Genomic DNA, 21,513 nt, shown 5'->3' with positions numbered 1-21,513 from the left:
CCTATGCAATGCTTCAAAAACAAAAAGCAGGGGTGGAATTTGGCAAGAGAGAATGTCCTGAAGACTCACAACTGAGACACTAGATGGTTCCCTTTTGTAGAGAAATGGTCAATAGTGCAAATAATTACACAGAGAAGGCAAGAAAGAAAAGCTTGGGCTCCATAAGGAGACCCATTAAATGAAATTCAAAGACAAGAGAATTTCAACATCACAGAAGTGCATTGACCTTTATGATTGTTTCTTTATGGTTTTCTCTCCAGTGAACAGAACACAGGGCCTTGTACCTGTTAGACAAGGGAACAACCAGTGAGCCCAACACTGGAATACTGACTTTATGTGAGTTTACTGGATTAAAGTCTGAGTTCCCTCCAACTGTTTCTATAACATCCAGACCACTAATAAACTGGGTAATAACTATGGGTGGAACAAGTTTATGAAAGACTATGAAATCTCCTTCACCAGAATCACTCAACCTAGACATTGTTCTTTATCCCTAAATGGGTTCAAAGTTAAATATTGTTATAAAGATCATTCATAGAGTACTTGCTTGGCATGTCCTTGGTTTAATCTCAAACACACACACACACACACACACACACACACACACACACACACAGCAAGAAAACAAAAAAGCAAAGAGAAAAGAATGTGTATCCCAATTATGTTATGATTTCAATGTTCCATGAAAAAACAATATATTCAAAATAGTTCTCCCCAGTATTAAAATACAAAAAACGCGAATACCCTATGTACTTTACTCAGAAGAATATTAACACTGACCTAAACAATGTGGTAGAAAAGGACAAGTGGAACAACATTTTGAGTTTGCTTTTTAAAACCATATAGCGCAGAATGTGCATAATAATGTTTAATTCTATTTAGATGTGAGATCAAAAACAAACAAAGATTACAAGTAAAATAATAAAATAAAAATACTTAGTCCAGTGAAATGAATAGAAATTTAAAGAATGAGAAAATATGAAACTAACTACAGAAAAACAATGCAAAATTTAAACCGTAATGACAATTACAAATTTTGGACTTACTCTTGAAGAATGATCTTCGTTTAAATCCTGATGCTCGCCCACAACCGGACAAGGAGGAAGACTCGGGCTGAAGGCCATGAGGTCGGTTTTGGGTGGTCCCTCTCCAGAACACACTTTCTGTCTCCTCTGCTGTGAATATGACCAGCTCCCCACGGCACTGGAGCACACCAGCACAGGCTTCCCAGATCCGCACATGCCTTCTGTGGGTGGCACTGAGCACCGAAGTGCAGTGTATATCATGAGTGTTAGAACTAGCAGGCTGGACACCGCACAGATGGCAATGATCAGGTACACATTGACATTCACTAATGAAACTTCCTGGCCCGTGGCGCCTGACGCCCGCGAAGAAGCTTTTGGAGTTTGGCTATTCTCAACCAGAGACACTAACACGGTGGCAGTGGCTGTCAGCGCCGGTTCCCCGTGGTCCTTCACCAGCACTAATAGGCGGTGGCGCGGTGCATCTGCCTCCTCCAGGGCACGTGTAGTACTAATCTCGCCTGTGTACAGACCAACCCGGAACAGACTCCGCGTTCCACCCGTTAAAGGATGCAGTTCATAAGACAGCCACGCATTGTAGCCAGAATCCGCATCTACCGCGCGCACCTTAGTGACAACTTGGCCCGCACCCACTGAAGGGGACACAAGCTCGCTCACTACACCACCGGATCCTTGCGTCCAAGGTCCTAGCAGCGCGGGCGCATTGTCATTCTCATCCAGCACAAACACCTGCAGAGTCACATTGCTGCCCAGGGCAGGCACACCAGCATCCCGCGCGCTCACCTGGAACTGCAGCAGCTCCAGCTCCTCATGGTCCAGAGGCTGCAGCGCGAACACCTTGCCGCTCTCCGCGTGCACAGACACATAGCTGGACAGCAAGCGCTCGCCCACCCTCCTCTCCACCAGCGAGTAGGACACCAGCGCGTTCTCCTGGGCGTCCGCGTCCATGGCCGACACCGTGAAGATGTGCGCGCCAGGCGGGTTGTTCTCCTTCACGAACACCGTGTATTCGGGCTGCGCGAACGCGGGCGCGTTATCGTTCACGTCAGCCACCTCCACGGACACGCTGGCTGTGGCCCACAGCGAGGGCGAGCCGCCGTCTCGAGCGGTCACAACCACGTGGTAGTTAGCGATGGTCTCTCGGTCCAGGGCACTATCCAGCACGAGCGAATAGTAATTCTTGAAAGTGGACACCAGCTTGAAGGGGACTTGAGGAGTCAAGGAACAGGTCACCTGCCCGTTGACACCTGAGTCCAGGTCCGAAACGCTAACCAGAGCAATGACAGTACCCAGTGCAGCGTCCTCTCGAACAGGCAGCGATAAGGAAGTCAATGTGATCTCAGGCACATTGTCATTTTCATCCAGCACCTTCACCAGAACAGTGCAATGACCCGCCATCGGAGGATGTCCTTTGTCTGTCGCGTCTACGCGCATTTTGTAGACATTGACTTGCTCAAAATCCAAGTTCCCTTGAATTACAATTTCTCCTGTATCTGTATCTATGCTAAACTTCTCAAGAACCATGGGTGGGACCAACCTATTAAAGGAATAAGAAATTTCTGAATTCGTCCCTTCGTCCCTGTCCGAAGCATTCAGTCTAACAACCGTCGTTCCGTTGTCTGAGTTTTCCAATATTCTCACTTCATACTCAGACTGCTGGAAAGTAGGGGCGTTGTCGTTCACATCCAGCACAGTGACCAGCAGCTGAACAGAGCCTGTGAGCTCAGGTTTGCCTCCATCCGTGGCTGTCAGCAGTAGCTTATGCTCAGGAGCATCCTCTCTGTCCAAGGATTTTTTCAACAAGAGTCCGATTTGTTTGTTGCCATCACTGTTTGTTTTCACATCTAGCCCAAAATATTCGCTGGGACTGAGTTTATAGGTTAAGAGAGAGTTTGATCCAACATCAGCGTCTGATGCGCCCTCTAGTGGAAACAAAGAATCCGGCAGTCTAGATTCGTAAATTAACATTCTTTGCTCCTTTACCGAGAACACAGGCGGGTTGTCATTAATGTCCCTCACCTCCACCTCCACATGGAAAACCTGTAGCGGCCGGTCCACGATCACCTCCAAATGGATGCTGCACTCCGCGCTCCGCCCGCACAGCGCCTCCCGGTCGATCCGAGAATTCACAAACAAAATGCCATTCTGCAGATTTACCTCCAGAAGGTCCCCGCGGTCCTTGGACGCCACCCTGAACAGGCGGGGCACCAGCTCCGCCAGCTCCAGTCCCAGGTCCTGAGCGATGCGGCCCACGAAGGTGCCGTGTTTGGCCTCCTCGGGGACGGAGTAGTGGAGCTGGCCGCTCCCTGCCTCCCAGGCAGCGAGGAGCAGGAGTGAGAGCAGCAGACACCGTGTTCCCAGTCTGCCTTCAGTGGTAAAATCCATGTCAAATGCTTCTTGCTTTATTTCCATTAGAAGATTATTTTCTCTGCATAGAATTCGGTATGACTCCAAGTCTATCAATTCAGTTCTTCTGCATTCGCCATCATTCAGCAGTCATGGAACGATTCAGCAAGCAGAAGAAAGGGCTTTGTGTGCTGGCTAGATGTGACTCCGTGGTAGACAGCGACACCATGCGGCTCCAAAGGGTAAGAGACGAATTTGTATAACTTCACTTACCTTGATAGTAAATCCTCCAGCTGTTCATAATTTTCAGGGCCAATTCTTCTCGTATGATTTTTTTTTTTGTAATTTAGAGTGAGCATGGTCTTTAATGATTCACGGGGAAACAACATTCTTAACAATATTTTAAACCTTTTTGTCACCCAATTAGAAATATAAAGTGTGGGAAAATCCAGTCTTGGAAGTTAGAAGGTGAACAATTCTCCATAACTTGGGTATATAATTAATTTATCCATATATTTCTTTCATGCCAAATATATACATTTCCTTAATTGAAAAGAATTTTTAATTGTCTAAATTTTTAAATCTTAAAAGATTGTTGATGTTATTGTTACTTTGATCACAAATATCACACAGGCTTATGGTTCCTTCATGTGATATTGAGGAATTTTAATGCATAGTGTGTGCAACATTTTAAATTTATATGTGTTCTCACTGAAGACCAGATTCACCTTAAACTGTGCATCCCAGGATGGCCTCAAGCTCAAAAGATTTGCATCTCACAATTGAGATTAGTGAGTAGGATACAGGAATGTGCCGCTGAACCTATCTCCACAGCATTTCCCCATTAATGTTCAGTTTATATTGATAATTTCCCTATGTATATCTCGCCACATGAATTTCTGCTGGAAATGATTCCTGTTGTTTTGTTGCTCTCTTCTGCTGTTCCTAAAGACTTTATCTTTTTCTCTAAACCTCTACTTCATACTATATTCTTTTTTTTTTTCAAGACAGGGTTTCTCTGTGTAACAGTTCTAGCTGTCCTGGAACTCGATTTGTAGACCAGGCTGGCCTCAAACTCACAGAGATCCACCTGCCTCTGCCTTCCAAGTGCTAGAATTAAAGGCGTGCACCACCACCACCTGGCTTTATATTATTTACCTTTACAGGGCCTCATCTTCTCCCATATCTCAAGTGATATCTTTCTGAACATTCCCAAAGCACATCTGCATCTCCCTTCCCATGTTTATGTCAATGTCATTAATATATGCTGACTCCTAGAAAGCAATTTGTGTAACATAAAAGCATTGCTAGTAATTATTAGTAAATTCAAGGCTTGGAAATTAACATTTTGTTTTAATGACAAACATTCTCTATATCACCTATAATAATTTTTTATTTTTATTTTTGTCTCCTCACTGATCTTATTCAAAGTCAGCCCATAGTTTCTCTATCTTTCACATATACCATGTTTATCTTTATGAGTATAAATTTCATTAAATTGTAAAACTAGAAATTTAATATTAGAATTACTTCTAGGTGACTTAAAGCTTGGTCATAAGCCAACATCCATTTTAACTATAACAACATTTTCTGTTTCTCAAAAGTTTCTCCTTGTTAACAAATACTTTTACTATTTTGTAAGGAATGTATTTTATACAGCACCTTCAGTATGTGGTTAGTTTCTAGGAATATATTGCTGATGATAAATGCATAAGCCAAATAATTATTTTCAATTATTCTTCAATATGGATAATATTTTGTAAAGAATATAGGATATTTGCAATCTCTTCCTAAAAATGGTCTTTACTTAAACTTGTTTTTTCTTGGCTGAGAATTGAACTCAAGGCCTTGAGTTAGTGCTCTACCACTATGAAGGACCCTCAGCCTAAGGTGGGCTTTTCATACTTTCATCTTTTCCTGTAAAAATATTATCATCATACATTAAAGGCTGGCCAAATACAAACTTTACCATTACTTCATCCTTTGTGTCACCAGCTGCAGATGATTGAACTTCTTTTCAAACATAAGCAACTCACCAGTTAAGACTTTTCAAATGAGGCATAATATCCCACCTTCTTCCACTATTCTGACATACATTAACTCTCATAATGATAATACAAAGCTCTCCCTTTTGTGAGATGCTATCTTCAAATAATTAACCCAGCTCTATTTGACATTTTCCCCCACAGACTTTCCATTACAGTAATTTTTGTGAACAAAAAATGTCATTGGCTAACCAATAATAAACCCCTAGAAGGAGAAGTTCTTTACTTATAATAATATAAGCCTCGCATAAAATACATATTGATCTAGTCTTTTTGTCAAAGGTTTTCTACAGTAACTAATACATGTATATTAGTCTAAGGAAAGTGTACTTCCTACAGGAAACTTCAACTGGTAAAAATTAAACATTAAACATCCTATTTACTTTTCATTGTAATTCTTCAAAGTTTCCTGAAGTTTAGTAAAACAACCCAATTGGAATTGTTGTAATAATCTTATTGGGTCCAGGTTTTAAAAAGGTATAAAACATTATTGAAATCCTTTACGTAAAATAAATTTATATGGAAAGGGAAAATGTTGCTCTTTTGCTGACAAACAGCTTACAGCATCTCAATTTTATTTATCCAAATAGTTTATTCAAGTATTCAAGTTGAGGGGGACGATTATATGAAAAGATAATTAGTTGATCTCTTTATAAACAAATAGCTCCCTCCTCCACAAAGAAAATTTTATATAAATTGTATAAAATCATAAGTTTACATTTCAAAACTAAATTAACCAGATTTTTTAAAGTTGGTAGGTGTTTGAAATAAACTAATGCTGTAGCAAAAGCTATTCTCAATTCTAAGACCTCCATAAAGCTGATCACTATATTATAAATATCCAAATAGCAAGCTAGAAGGGATAAATAAAGTAAATGCAAATGTGAATTTTAAAAATCAGCAATGCAAGAAAGGGGTTCTAACATTTCCTATATTAGGTATGTAGTGGTTATTATCTGTTGAGCCCACATGCTTGCCCCCCCCCAAAAAAAAAGGAGCAAAAAAGTTTTTATTTTTCAGTGGCAAAGACACTCACCTATGGTAGACTACAATGTTTGAAAACAATGAACAGAAGAGAAGAGTCTTTATAATAGTAAATTTATGTTATTTCTAAGCTGAAAATGTAAAGCAATAAACAGTATGTTCCCTGACCAAATATGTTGGGATTTTCAGAGCTGAAGTACTTCTCAGTACAAATAATTTAAAGTGGAACAGTACCCAAGTTTCTCAGAAATTACATCATTGATCCTCCAAATTCCAATGCTATACTTTTGGGGAAAATGAATTATTCTATATCCACACAATGCTCTGTTATGGAATGAAAAGAAAAATTTTAACTGTACTCCTTTGTGTTACAAGAACTCTAATCAATAGTTATGTATATTCAAGTGAAAACACTACTAAAATGAAAATTTTTACAATAAAGTTTTTAATTATAAAACCATAGGTGTGAAAATCTATCTAGAAAAAGATTTAATTATTTAGTACAGAAATATGACTGAAAAAGAAATTAAACTTTTACATAAAAATAAAACAATTGTATCAGAGACTATGGGGGTCCACCCCCTCGATAGTCTCCTCCCAGGATCTGGGAAGTATCTACAATCAGCTGATAATTAATCTTTGATGAAAAGAAATAAACCTATGTACATGAAACTCCTTAGTCCATACACTTAATTATTCTGTGTGAGTTCTCTCTCTACAAGCTTCTATTTTGCTCTCATGTCTAGCTCCTTTCTTGCCTGATTTCTCTCTATGCTTATCTACTGCTCCCTCTAGGGTCTATCTTAATTCTTTTGTCTTAATTCTGCCTCATCTAGGTCCTTTTCATTTCGTTCTTACCCAGCTAGTACTTCCCCATCTGACTCTTCCTCATCTTCCATCTCATCCACACTTTCTCTCTGGTCAAAATCTTCCTTGTCCCTCTCCGTTCTCCATCTCTCCGTTCCCCATAAGTCTCTCTGGAATCCAGTTATAAACCCAAGCAACAGCAATCCTCTGGCCTAGCAAGGTCACCAGGCTAGAATTCTACGAGGTCATAAAGGCAGATAAGAATTTTCCTCAGGCAATGAGAAACCAGGCTTTCTTTTACAGTCCAAAATGGGAGTGGTAAAAGAGGAGGTCAACTGAGTGCTGATGACCGGTTAGTATATGAAAAGGGGTCTATGTGCTCTGTCTACATTCCAAGAAGTGGTTAGGTAAGAAGTTAGGGGGCTATTAGTAAGGTTGTATAAGAAAGGATGATCTGACCCTAAATTGCACAAGAAGCATAAAGCTATCCCCTGACCTAGGAGACAGGTGTTATTTTGTTTGGCCTTGGATGCTTGATAGGCATTTTAGATAAATACACTGTTAGGAGTTATTGGAAGCACACAAGAAAATCATTTTAGGAACCAGAATATATATATATATATACATACATACATACATATATATATGCTAAAATATCACTAAAATTTCTTAAGCCATGGCTTGACCTTTGGAGAAGTCCTTGACTTTTCCAAGTAGTAGCTTTTGTGATAGTAGCTGAATTCCACTATGTTTTCCTGTGGCTTGCAGCTCAATTGCAATTCAACAGAAAGAAAAAAGTATAGTTGATGGACAGTTGTAAAAATTGGGGCTCATGCCTTTAATCTCAGCTCTAGGGAGGCACAAACACTTGAAAGTATCTTAGGTTAAGAAAGAAGTGCCCACAAACACTTGAAAGTATCTTAGGTTAAGAAAGAAGATTGGGGGCGGTGTTTGGCGCACCCCTTTAATCACAGCACTCGGGAGGCAGAGGCAGAAGGATCTCTGTGAGTTCGAGGCCAGCCTGGTCTACAAGTGAGTTCCAGGAAAGGTGCAAAGCTACACAGAGAAACCCTGTCTCAAAAAAACAAAAAAGAAAGAAAGATTGTTGTGTGTATTAATAAAACCTCTTATGGAATAACAGTGACTGCAAGCCCATATTCAATGCAAAGATATGTCCAAAGATATCGCTTTAAATATTTTATGTGTATGAATGTTTTGCCTGCATGTATGTGGGTATGTATACCATGTGCCCATGGAAGTCAGGAGGTGTTGGCTTCCCTGGAACTGAAGTTACAAACAGTTATGAGCCATCATGTAGATAGAGGGAATTGAACTCAGACCCTCCGCAAGAACAACCAGTGCTCTTAACCACTTAAGTCAAATGGGTTAAGCCTGGGGTCTTTCCAGCCCCCAAAATACAGCTTTTTAAAAAAACACTGACTGTATTTTAAGAATTGGAAATGATACAGCTAAAAGTCGACTGTAAATTTGCTAGGCTAATTGTATGTGTAACATTTGATTCTTAAAGCTAAAATCATCACTGAGAAAAGCTTTCAAATATTCAACGTTAAAGAGTTAAGAGAAAAATTACAGTAAGATTACAAAACTCACATTCTCTGTAGAGCTGGGGCCCTGAGGTAGGCTGGGACTGAAGGCCATGAGGTCGGTCTTGGGCGGACCCTCTCCAGAGCACACCCTCTGCCGCCTCTGCTGAGAGTATGACCAGGTCCCCACCTCGCTGGAGCACACCAGCACGGGCTTCCCCGGCCCGCAGGTGCCCTCCGTGGGCGTCGCCGAGCAGCGCAGCGCGGTGTACAGCAGCAGCGTGAGCACCAACAGGCTGGACACCGCGCAGATGGCGATGATCAGGTACACGTTGACATCCATCAGTGTGGAGTCTGAGCCAGAGGTTCCAACCAACACCCTAGAGGAGACCTTCGGTGTCTGGCTGTTCTCCACTAGAGACACCAGGAAGGTGGCCGTGGCTGTCAGTGCTGGCTCCCCGTGATCCTTCACCAGCACCAACAAGCGCTGACGCGGCGTGTCTGCTTCATCCAGAACACGTGTTGTACTGATCTCACCAGTGTATAACCCCACGCGGAACGGGCTGCGCGCAGCACCGGCGGCCGGCTGCAACTCGTAGGACAACCACGCATTGTAGCCAGAGTCAGCGTCCACTGCACGCACCTTCGCAACCACGTGGCCTGAACTCACTGACCGGGATAACAATTCAATAGTCCCTCCGCCACCCTGAGGCCCCAGCAGCGCGGGCGCATTGTCATTCTCATCCAACACAAACACCTGCAGGGTCACATTGCTGCCCAGGGAAGGCACACCAGCATCCCGCGCGCTCACCTGGAACTGCAGCAGCTCCAGCTCCTCATGGTCCAGAGGCTGCAGCGCGAACACCTTGCCGCTCTCCGCGTGCACAGACACATAGCTGGACAGCAAGCGCTCGCCCACCCTCCTCTCCACCAGCGAGTAGGACACCAGCGCGTTCTCCTGCGCGTCAGCGTCCATGGCTGACACCGTGAAGATGTGCGCGCCAGGCGGGTTGTTCTCCTTCACGAACACCGTGTATTCGGGCTGCGCGAACGCGGGTGCGTTGTCGTTGACGTCAGCCACCTCCACGGACACGCTGGCTGTGGTCCACAGCGAGGGTGAGCCGCCGTCCCGGGCGGTTACAACCACGTGGTAGTTAGCAATGGTCTCTCGGTCCAGGGCGCTGTCCAGCACAAGTGAATAGTAATTCTTGAAGGCGGACACCAGCTTGAAGGGGACGTGAGGGGTCAGGAGCAGGTCACCTGCCCATTAGCGCCTGAGTCTCGATCAGACACACTGATCAGGGCGATGACAGTGCCCAGTGGAGCGTCCTCTTTGATAGGCAAAAAAAGCGAAGTTATGGCCATCTCGGGCACGTTATCATTTACATCCACGAGTTTCACTATAACTTTACAGTGTCCGGCTAGTGGGAATGTACTTCTGTCCACGGCGTCAATATTAATTTCATATAATTTACGGTCTTCATAATCTAGCCCCCCCTTAACTTTTATTTCTCCGCTGGTAGAATCTATTGTAAATTTAGATTTCACATCATCAAGAACAAGATTACTGAAGAAATACAGTATTTCTTTATTAATTCCCTCATCTGCGTCTGAAGCGTTGAGTTTAATTACTAATGTCTCGTTGGGTGTATTTTCCAACAATCTAACATTATAAGTAGATTCATCAAACTCCGGAGCGTTATCATTTGCATCCAATACGTCAATCAGTAACTGAGCTGTACCTGTTAGTTCAGGTTTCCCTCCATCCATTGCCATCAGTAACAAACGATGCTCTTGAGTTTCTTCTCTATCTAGGGGCTTCTTCAAAACAAGCTGTAAAACGTTTGTCTCTTCTTCCTTTCTTTTAACATCCAACTCAAAATACTCATTAGGATTTAACTTATAGCTCAAGGCTGCGTTGGCTCCTATATCCATATCAGATGCGCCCTCTACTGGAAATCGCGAGTCTGGCATTCTTGACTCTAAAATAAGCAATCTTTGTTCTGGTCGGGAGAATCTAGGCGGGTTGTCGTTAATGTCCCTCACCTCCACCTCCACGTGAAAAACCTGCAGCGGCCGGTCCACGATCACCTCCAAATGGATGCTACACTCCGCGCTCCGCCCGCACAGCGCCTCCCGGTCGATCCGAGAATTCACAAACAAAATGCCATTCTGCAGATTTACCTCCAGAAGGTCCCCGCGGTCCTTGGACGCCACCCTGAACAGGCGGGGCACCAGCTCCGCCAGCTCCAGCCCCAGGTCCTGAGCGATGCGGCCCACGAAGGTGCCGTGTTTGGCCTCCTCGGGGACGGAGTAGTGGAGCTGGCCGCTCCCTGCCTCCCAGGCTGTGAGGAGCACAAAGGAGATCAGCAGGCGCCGGGATCCCGGACTTCCTCGCTGGGAATATAGCATCGCAATCTTCTTCCACTTCTCCAGTCTCTATTGCAGCACCACAGAAAGTCCGTTGAAAACTTAATTCCAATTTACTATAGACTTGATTTCCTCGCTTTCTTGTGAGCTTCTGTAGCCGAGTCTAAAATGGAAGGTCCTTTTCCTAAGTAAAACGTATTCTCTGTATCCTTTTGACGTTGGAAGAGAAAAAATGTGGTGTCTAGCGACATCATGTGGATAAAAGGGTAAGTACTTTACTTTGTTCTGTTTTATTCACTTACCTTTTCTTAGTGAAATATTTCTCAATATTACTCAACTTCAGTTACATGTTATCTATGCCTCTGATTATCTCTGAATATCTGTTCTCTATTTAAATATCGCTTTATAACCAAGTTCCTTCTGTATTAGTTGCATTACTTCCCAATCCCCCGGATAGTCTGCTGATGGTCTTCCAATTGGATTTGACTTTATAAATACAATCTAAAGCAAAACATCAATATGAGTATACCACTGCATAGCGATACATCTTCCGTAAGGACACCCCAAGTAATTTGTGTTGTCTATTTTGTTCATAGATGAGTTTATACTCAAACTAATAAAATAACTTTCAATAGTTATTACTCTTAATAACTATTGAAAGTTATTGTTACTGTTGTTCAATAGTGTCCTTTCTGTATTTGTCTAACACCTAATTTCTTTTAGTTTTTCTGTATGCTGTTCAAGTAATACTAAATTTCAATGTTTAATACTGGAGATTTATTGACGATATCTTCAAAAATGATTAAGACACTTTAAGCTAAGTTGGGTTCCCTTTTTGAAATCTATCCAAATTAATGAGTATTTAGTCCTTTAATTTTTTCAGCACCTAACAATTTTTGTGTTGTATTACTGTAAAGTGGAGACTTGAAATTGTCCCGCTATTAAACAACGTTAGTAAGAAACTTGGCACCATTGTCAAGATACAGCATCTAAGTAGCAATTATTTGCATTGCAATTACTATGTAAATTGTATAATCACATATCTTATATTTATTCAACAAGTCAGAATCCTAATATTGATTGAAGAGCAGTGTGCCACAAAAATATTTAGGATCCAGTAGAAGTAATGGTATACCCGGCGGAGAAAAGGCATTCTTAATATGGAAAAGTAGTCCACATTTTTTATACAGTATGTGGAAGACAAAGTCTCTTAACATTTGACTCATCTTTGTAGCTGTTGGAATTAGGTCCTGTGTTTGTCATTCTGTAGTTGATTCTTAATTTGAGGATTTCTTTCCCAGTCATTACATTCTAAATGTCACAGAAGACACATGAGAAAGTACCTTCAAATCTTCTAAGCCATTCTTTCAGTGAGATGTTAAAGAGTACTTTCTTGGCTGGTCCAACTCAATGTTCTCTTTCCTAGGAAGTTTAGTTATAGAATAGTGGCGCATGACTTTAACCCCAGAACTCTATAATTCACTTTAATTTATGTTGCCCTATAAAGTATAATAAAAGTAATGAATAGGAAATACAACGCTTTAGTGTTCAAAACACTCATTATTACAGATGGCACAGGAGTGAAAAATAAAAGAAATTAATATCTATTGCAATTCAGTCTTTCTCATTAATGAAATGTATGTGTCTAAATGCACATCAAGCAGATATTTAAGTAGGTTATCCTTCTCTGAAAAAAAGTATCATTCAGGACAACTGCAGCTTTTCATGTACACTGTCTAGAATTCAATTCAGTATTATCAGACTGAAGAAGAAGAAGGCTATGAAAAGAAAAATATGGGCTGACAGATGATTCAATGACCTTAAAGATCACAAGCAACTATAATTATTGTGTTAATTACATTCACAAAAGTAGATAACTTTTTAAAAACCCTCTAATTTTAAAAAAAGTAAAGCAAGTTTCTAAAACTGAAAAGGCACTGATGGAAGTTAAAATGATGTGGGTGGTAGCCCAGACTAATAAGAAAAGAGCCAGGCAAGTGGTGCACACCTTTAATCCCAATACTCCAAAGGCAGAGGCAGGCAGATCTCAGAGTCTGAGCCTAGCCTGATTTACAGAGCAAGTTTCTGGACAGCCAGGGCTACACAGAAAAACTCTGTCTCAGAAGAAGAAGAAGAGGAGGAAGAGGAGGAGGGGGAGGAGGAGGAGGAAAAAATTACTAAGTAAGGGAAAAGTTGCAATAACATAAGCATCATGCAGCAAAGAGCTTAAATGACAAAAGCACAAATTGGACATAAAATCTATAAAGATTTATCATATATACACTGTAATTCTCAGGAGAGTAATGTAAGGTAGAAGCAATATCTAAAGGTATACTAATAAATTTTATTTTAAATTGATAAAGTATCAACTCACAGATACAAAATGTGGTAATAACTTCAAGGAAGATTTTAAAAGTAAATCAAAGCTGATCAGGTAATGTAAGTTTGTTGACAATTTTAAAACAAAGAAAGAATTTTAAAAGGAGCTAAAAAGAAAAAAGTCACAATATATCAATAATAAATTTGGTAGCCATATTCTTGAGAAAGAATTATAAGAAGTTATCTTGAATGTTATAGGAAAAATAACTTCTATCTCAGAATTAAATATCTAACAAAATTATTTCTCAAAAGCAGTATTGAAATACTGCATCTGAATATACAGAAACGTGGGATTTCTTCACTATCAGACCATAGGAAAAGAAATGTTCAAGAACTTTTTCAGAAGTAAAATAAACTCAGGAAGAACCACAAACATAAATGGGTATTAACGGTACAAAAGTGATAGTTGTACATCTAGGATCTGTGTCTAATTCAAAAGCATGAGTGTAACATGAAGTGAGGAGCAGATACACAGAGTGATTTCCCAAGGTCCTAACATTCTCTCAAAATTACAATACATTACAAGCATTGGTTTATGCTTTAACAAGTCAGCAGTGTGCATTATGATGTCTAGGAAATTGAAGAGAAAATAAAAAGAAATATAGCCCTGCTATAGACTACATAGCCCTGCTCCAATCATGAGAAACCTAAAAATGAAGTAAGAAGCTTCTGCCCACCAGACAAGCTCAAAACCCCCATTCCAAAGCAGGCGAGAAATGCAAGGAACTTCTCATAGTATTATTTTCTCCCAGCACAGTGCCACTCACTCAGAGAGAAGCAACAGCTTCTGCCTTCTCTCCAAGGAGTGATTAAGAGTGGAACGTGCATTTTACATCCTACAATTCAGGGGCCAGAGCACTACCCAAAGGCTTGGCGTCTGTCTCACAACAAATGGAAGCCAGCACATTGCAGGATGAGTGAGGACAACTAGCAGCAGTCGAAGGTGATGCTCCACAGCACCTGCAGTTCAGCAGGTGGTATTGTGCCACCCTAGCAACCTCATGAGGAAAAGAGAAGAATGGAGCTGGGACCCAATTTAATGGCTTTTCAGTGAACAGATCAAGCAATTCTTTTCTGTCTCACCTGAATCAGCACACTGATAGGGCACAGAAGATTCTAGATGCCCGAAAATGACTCAGAACAATAACAACAAAAGGTTGCATCTGGGTTTGGGTGCACACCTTTAATCCTAGCCCCTGGGAGCAGGGTAGAAGGGTCTCTATGATTTCCAGGCCACCCTGGCCTACTTACTGAGTTCCAGGCAGCCAGGCTTTCTAGTGAGATCCTGTGTGGGAAAGAGGAAGGAGGTGAGCAGACACTGCCACACAGGGTAGCTGCGATGCAATGAACAGACACCAATGAGAGCAGCAATCTGAGGAAAAGCAATCAATGGATCACCCCTGTTGGAGTTTGTGCATAAAACTACAGAGAATATACATCTGCCCAAATGGCTTGATGGAGCCCCAGGTTCTCAGACAGCTGACACGTGAGGGTCTCTCCCTGCACAAGGCCAGAAAGATTGGGAGAGGTGGCTGTTCTTCCTACACATAAGGGAATGTCAAGATCATATAACAACAGGGAGAAAAAAACAAAGAGAACACAGCATGAAAGAATTTCTGCTATCTACAAAAAGCAAATGTAAATACATAGAGGCAAATGAATTCTGACAGTGTTTCAAGGAACCAACACAAAATGCCCAATGAGCTCAAGAAAATAAAACATTAACTGAAAGAGAATTTCAACAGAGATGGAGTTTTTGACCAACTACAAAGAAATTTTGGGATTGAAGAATCCAACAATGGACTGAAAACTTCACTAGTGCTATTCAACAGCATACATGACCAAGCAAAAGAAACAGTAGCCTCAAGGTGGAATGTTTGGATTTACTCAGGAAGAGAGTCAAAACTCACACAGAACTTTAAATAATGAAGAAAGACTAAGATACTTAGGAGATTTTTAAAAAAGTGAACCAAATATGTACATTCTTATTCTCAGAGAGAGAAGAGAAAAACAAGCAGAAATCTTAAAGAAATTGTGGCTTGATCTCTCAAAATCTGGGGGTGAAATGGATAGAGCCAAGAACTTTAACATAGATGGGAGGAAACCGACTACAGCCACATCTCCAAGCTAATTGTAAAGAGTCAACAATGAGGAGAGAATTTTGACAGCAGCAAGGAAAAAGTGACCCATCATATACAAGGGAACACTGAGAGAGCTATCAGATTTCTCAGCAGAAAATCTGCATGCTAGAAGATACATGCAAACTCCTGAAGAAAAACCATCACCAAGCAAGAATTCCATATCCAGCAATAAATAAAATCGTGAAGAAAGTGATAAACCACATGAAAATTCGAATTAAAGACAACAGTAAAACTAACCTTTGCAGAGGAATCCGCTGTGGACTGCAATTGATCCTCTCTGTCCCTGGAATCAGATAAACTGGGGCTGAAGGCCATGAGGTCAGTCTTAGGTGGGTACTCCCCAGAGCACACCCTTTGCCTCCTTTGCTGAGAGTATGACCAGCTCCCCACTGCGCTGGAGCACACCATTACTGGTTTTCCAGGTCCGCACACGCTCTCATTGGGCACAGAGGAGCAGCGCAGCGCGGTGTACAGCAGCAGTGTGAGCACCAACAGGCTGGACACCGCGCAGATGGCGATGATCAGATACACATTGACATCTACCAGTGATGCCTCCGAGTTTATGACACTCGTGGACACTCGCGATGGAGCCTTTGGTACCTGGCCATTCTCTACCAGCGACACCAACACCGTGGCGGTAACCGTCATTGCTGGATCACCATGGTCCTTTACCAGCACCAGAAGGTTCTGCCGCAGTGAATCTGCCTCATCCAGGGCGCGCGTGGTACTGATCTCGCCCGTGTACAGGCCAACACGGAATGGACTACGGGAACTGCCAGCCGAAGACTGCAGCTCATAAGAGAGCCATGCATTATAGCCAGAATCTGCATCCACCGCGCGCACCTTGGCCACCACATGGCCTGCACCCACTGACCGTGAAACCAGCCGGCTCACCACTCCGCCAGATACTCCCGCCTCAGGTTCCAGCAGCTGCGGAACATTGTCGTTCTCATCCAGCACAAACACCTGCAGAGTCACATTGCTGCCCAGGGAAGGCACACCAGCATCCCGCGCGCTCACCTGGAACTGCAGCAGCTCCAGCTCCTCATGGTCCAGAGGTTGCAGCGCGAACACCTTGCCGCTCTCCGCGTGCACAGACACATAGCTGGACAGCAAGCGCTCGCCCACCCTCCTCTCCACCAGCGAGTAGGACACCAGCGCGTTCTCCTGCGCGTCAGCGTCCATGGCCGACACCGTGAAGATGTGCGCGCCAGGCGGGTTGTTCTCCTTCACGAACACCGTGTATTCTGGCTGCGCGAACGTGGGCGCGTTGTCGTTGACGTCAGCCACCTCCACGGACACGCTGGCTGTGGCCCACAGTGAGGGTGAGCCCCCGTCCCGGGCTGTCACCACCACCTTATAGTCAGCTGTAGTCTCTCGGTCCAGGGTACTATCCAACATGAGCGAATAGTAATTCTTGAATGTGGACACCAATCTGAAGGGGACCTGAGGAGTCAGGGAGCAGGTCACCTGCCCGTTGACACCCGAGTCTCGATCAGACACGCTGATGAGTGCGATGACGGTGCCCACTGGAGCATTCTCTCTGATTGGAAGTGATAGAGATTTGAATTCCAACTCTGGGACATTATCATTGATGTCTTCGACTTCTACAATAACTTTACAGTGTCCGGAAAGTGGGAGTTGTCCCTTGTCAATGCCCTCTATGAGAATTTCATAGGATTTGCATTCTTCAAAATCAATGTATCCCCTTACAGTAATCTGTCCTGTAACTGGGTCTATGTGGAATTTGTGTTTCACATTTGGTGAAATATCTGTAGAAAATGAGTACATAATATCCCCATTCATGCCTTCGTCCAAATCTGAAGCATTGACTTTGACTACCAATGTCCCATTTTTGGACGTTTTCTGTTAATTTCACGGTATAGAGGGATCTGTCAAAAACTGGAGAATTATCATTGGCATCCAACACTGTGATGTGTATCTGAACAGTGCCGGTCAGCTCCGGTTTGCCTCCATCGGTGGCTGTGAGCACTAAAAAAATCTCTGAAGTTTCCTCTCGGTCTAAATATTTCCGTAGTACAAGCCCAAGACCTTTTACCCGTTCATCGTTGGACGGTTTTTCCAAAGTAAAATAGTCACTGGGACTCAGCCTATAAGTCAACATAGCATTGATTCCGATATCTGCATCTGTGCGCCCTCTAGTGGAAACCAAGTGTCAAGAGGCCTTGATTCTGCAATGAACAGATTCTTTTGTGTCACTGGGAACGTGGGAGGATTGTCGTTAATGTCCCTCACCTCCACCTCCACGTGGAAAACCTGCAGCGGCCGGTCCACGATCACCTCCAGGTGGATGCTACACTCCGCGCTCCGCCCGCACAGCGCCTCCCGGTCGATCCGAGAATTCACAAACAAAATGCCATTCTGCAGATTTACCTCCAGAAGGTCCCCGCGGTCCTTGGACGCCACCCTGAACAGGCGGGGCACCAGCTCTGCCAGCTCCAGCCCCAGGTCCTGAGCGATGCGGCCCACGAAGGTGCCGTGTTTGGCCTCCTCGGGGACGGAGTAATGGAGTTGGCTGTTTCCTCCCTCCCAGATTGCAAGAAGCAGAAAAGAGAGAAGCAGGCGCCGTGATTCCTGGCCACTTCCCCAGAAAAATTCCATCTCAAGTGCACAGTGCTTCCTTCTGATTAGGAATCCTCTCTCAGAGATAGGAGAATTCTTCTTATCCGTCAGTCTATCGCCACTGCATCCTCCATTGTTGCGATTCGAGATGGTGGATACAGCTTTCCGGGAATAGAAATGTTTCCTTTGGTCTGTCTTCTGTCGGATTTATTTTATGGTAAAGAGCGACATCATGTGGTTCCAAACTGTAAGTATGGGTTCCGGAAATCTACACCACTGAAAACTCTCTTGTTTATTCCTTCAGCCTCTCAAATAGGTTTTTAGCTTTGCAAAATATATTTTGTAGTTACGCGTTCTGTACCAGTGATTAATTGTGTGTGATCTTTCGTTTTATCAGAACATCAACTTCTAATACAGTGGAAATTCTTTTTCATGTAGGTTTTAAATATTTACAGAGACCCAGCTGTCGTTATTATAAACTTTGTAAATGTGGAGTAGTGAGGTGTAGATTGGGAAAATTGATGACAGATTCCTTGTGCGCCATCAAATGTTGGGTTGCGATTGCTAATAATGCTCTGTTCATTCTTGAGTTTTTAGTATTGGTTCTGAATCTTGAGAGAAACAGCATTTAGGGAACCACTGATTCTAAGAACAAACCATTGAAAAGGATGTTTGCACATATTGTTTTAAGAAATCAAAGTCTGTTAACATTCAATGGACTGTCTTCCTGGAATCACAGAAGGGCTGGATGTTCATGGGAGATTTAACATGGAATAGCTTGTGTGGAAGAACATTCCACATAATTTTATTCTCAGTAACTTCACTTTCCCATGAGCAAGTGTGGTATTTTCATTTTTGCTCTCACAATTTATAAATTTCAGGTGCTTTCTGGTGTTCAAAATGCCTAGATTTCTATTTTCTTATATTTTCCTCATGTATTTTAGTCAAACACAATAGTTTTCTACCTCTGAAAAAAACATTCACTAACAAACAGACACACTCCTTTTGTCCCTTAAGTAATGGGTTTAGTAAATAAGAGTCTCTGTGTAATTTATTTCCATAAGATATTAAAATAAATAAATGTTTTAAGTTGACTTGTAGGCCAGTCTTAAATAAAATGTAGGATCTGGAGTTGCTTAGAGAAAGGCAAAGAAATTTCTTTAAACTCTCTACAAACCAATTTCACATACTTTGTAGCAACTTTAAAAACCCCCCAAATTATGAGGCATTTCATGATTAAAGCAATTGGACAGTTATTTTACTCTCTTTGATATCTGCAACACCAAGACTGCATTGTTTAGTTCATTTGTTACTTTAATTTCTTCTTTACAACCTTTTAGTATGTGTGTCCTCTTTTGAAATAATACTTTTAAAGATAAATACTGTATATTAATATTAGTACTTCAGAGGTATTCAAATAGTGTTTTCAGGATATTTACCCAATGCAACTGGTTTCCTTTTCTTTTCATTTTTTGAGACAGGGTTTTATGTAGCCCAGGCTATCCTTAAACTCACAGTGTAGCCATGGTTGACCTGAAATGTCTGGTTCCTCTGCCCCAAGTGCTGTATTACAGGAATGCACCACCAAAAGTTTCACGGGGTGCTGGGTGTAGAACTGAGTGTCTTGCATACTAGACAAGCACTCTAGCAACTGGACTACATCCCCAGCCCAGATTCATTTCTTTAGTTTCTTAATAAAATATGTTAATTTAAGGTTAAAATATTATTTCTCAACACTTTAATTTTCTAGATATACAAGGATCTATATAAGACATTGAGCTACACAGGACATATTTCAATGTAGCAAGCCTGGGTTTTACCTTAATTTTCATGCCACATTTTGCCAGGCATGATCTTTGATTCATCCAGGGTCTTTAATGGACAATGGAGAGTTCCCAACAGATAAAGTAATTTCCTCTACAACCTTAAAAAAGGAGGAGATGGTGGAGGTAGCCCTCTGTAGACTCCTACAAAACCTTAAAGCAAAGGAGATGGCAGAGGTGACCCTCTGAAGACTATTTTTTACATCTTAAGTTCATGTTTCTTTCTTCCATGTTTGTTTAGAGCAAAGAAAAATCAAGTTATCAAAAGATCATTTTAAGCTCCCTCTCTCTCTTTTCCTCTCACACAAAAGCTAATTTCTTAATCAAAACAGAAATAAGCATACTCTCACTGAATAGGCAAAGGGTTTTTTTTTTTTCAAATAATCAAAGGTGTAAAACACACTGGAGGAAGCCACAGAAGTACCTTCTCTTTGTTTTATTTACAAAGCCTGTATATGCATAAGTTGGGGTGCAATGGAATAGGAATGGATATTTGTGACAGTGATCTTCACTATTAACTTGATTTCCAACATCCCTGATGGCAACAAACCTCTGGGTGTTTCCATGAGGGATGTTCTGGATTACATTAATTGAGGTGAGAAGAATCCTGATTGTGGGCAACACCATTCCACAGCTGGAGTCTTGCTTTGAATCAAAAGCAGAAAGCCGCTGAGCACCAGTGTTCACACTCTTGGCTTCCTGACTGCAGGCACTAGCTGACCTGCTGCCAAGTCTGCCCCGCCATGATGGACTGCACCCCAAAGTCATGAGCCAAAGCAAACCCCTCCTTTCATAAGTTGGTTTTATCAGGAGTTTGTCACAGATGCAAGAGAAATAATTAGTATAATGTTCCATGGAAATAAATACATATTAAATAAATAAATATTCATTTTTCAGCCAGTGAGATGGATTGGTGGATAAAAAGCAGTTGCTATGCAAACCTGGCAGTCAAGTGATGATGAACACATGGAGAAAAATTAGTGTCAATTCCCACAACTTGCCCTCTGATCTCTGTATGTGTGACACACACACATTAATTAATTGTTCATGTTTATAGCACAAATACATACATAAAGAGGAAAAGAAAACCTTTCACACTCTTCAAATCATCTTCACTGAAGTTCAAGACCAACTGGGCTGTTTGAGACCCTATCTCAAAATATTTTTGAAAGTCTTTTTAATCAAGAATTTCAAGAAAAGCTGGACCAGAAGACTAAAGTCCTATATATGAGAAACAAAAACTCGAATTGACCCTGTAAGCTACAACAGGATGATAACAGACTGATAAAATAAGTATTGAATTGAGGTTGGATGTGCTGAAGCAGATACTTGGCAAATAAAAGAACAGAGAAATAATTCTGGGAAAGAAAATGGAAATGAGAAAGAGAAAAGATAAAGAAAACGTATTTCATATGTTGGAATAACCACATGCACGAATTGTTAATCGG

The 21,513-nt window shown here is 42.0% G+C and overlaps 4 protein-coding genes across 4 annotated transcripts in view; all 4 read right to left on the bottom strand.

Moving 5' to 3' along the window:
- LOC114686160 (protocadherin alpha-3-like) overlaps positions 1 to 21,513 on the bottom strand; it is a 196,369-nt gene that overhangs the window by 170,689 nt on the left and 4,167 nt on the right.
- On the bottom strand, positions 929 to 3,760 carry LOC114686168 (protocadherin alpha-6-like). The gene has a single exon (XM_028860816.2). The coding sequence runs from the start codon at positions 3,453 to 3,455 to the stop codon at positions 1,011 to 1,013; it is 2,445 nt and encodes an 814-aa protein (XP_028716649.2). The 5' UTR covers positions 3,456 to 3,760; the 3' UTR covers positions 929 to 1,010.
- On the bottom strand, positions 8,659 to 11,755 carry LOC114686161 (protocadherin alpha-5-like). Its single transcript, XM_028860809.2, is given in 2 exon segments — positions 8,659 to 10,020; positions 10,023 to 11,755. Coding segments are annotated over 2 exon segments (2,367 nt in total). The 5' UTR covers positions 11,182 to 11,755; the 3' UTR covers positions 8,659 to 8,812.
- On the bottom strand, positions 15,903 to 18,382 carry LOC114686162 (protocadherin alpha-4-like). The gene has a single exon (XM_028860810.1). The coding sequence runs from the start codon at positions 18,279 to 18,281 to the stop codon at positions 17,778 to 17,780; it is 504 nt and encodes a 167-aa protein (XP_028716643.1). The 5' UTR covers positions 18,282 to 18,382; the 3' UTR covers positions 15,903 to 17,777.

Source organism: Peromyscus leucopus, chromosome 19, assembly GCF_004664715.2.
Source record: "Peromyscus leucopus breed LL Stock chromosome 19, UCI_PerLeu_2.1, whole genome shotgun sequence".
Lineage (NCBI taxonomy): Eukaryota > Metazoa > Chordata > Mammalia > Rodentia > Cricetidae > Peromyscus > Peromyscus leucopus.
Note: the sequence above shows the minus strand (reverse complement) of the source record. Positions and strands in the feature narration are given on the sequence as shown.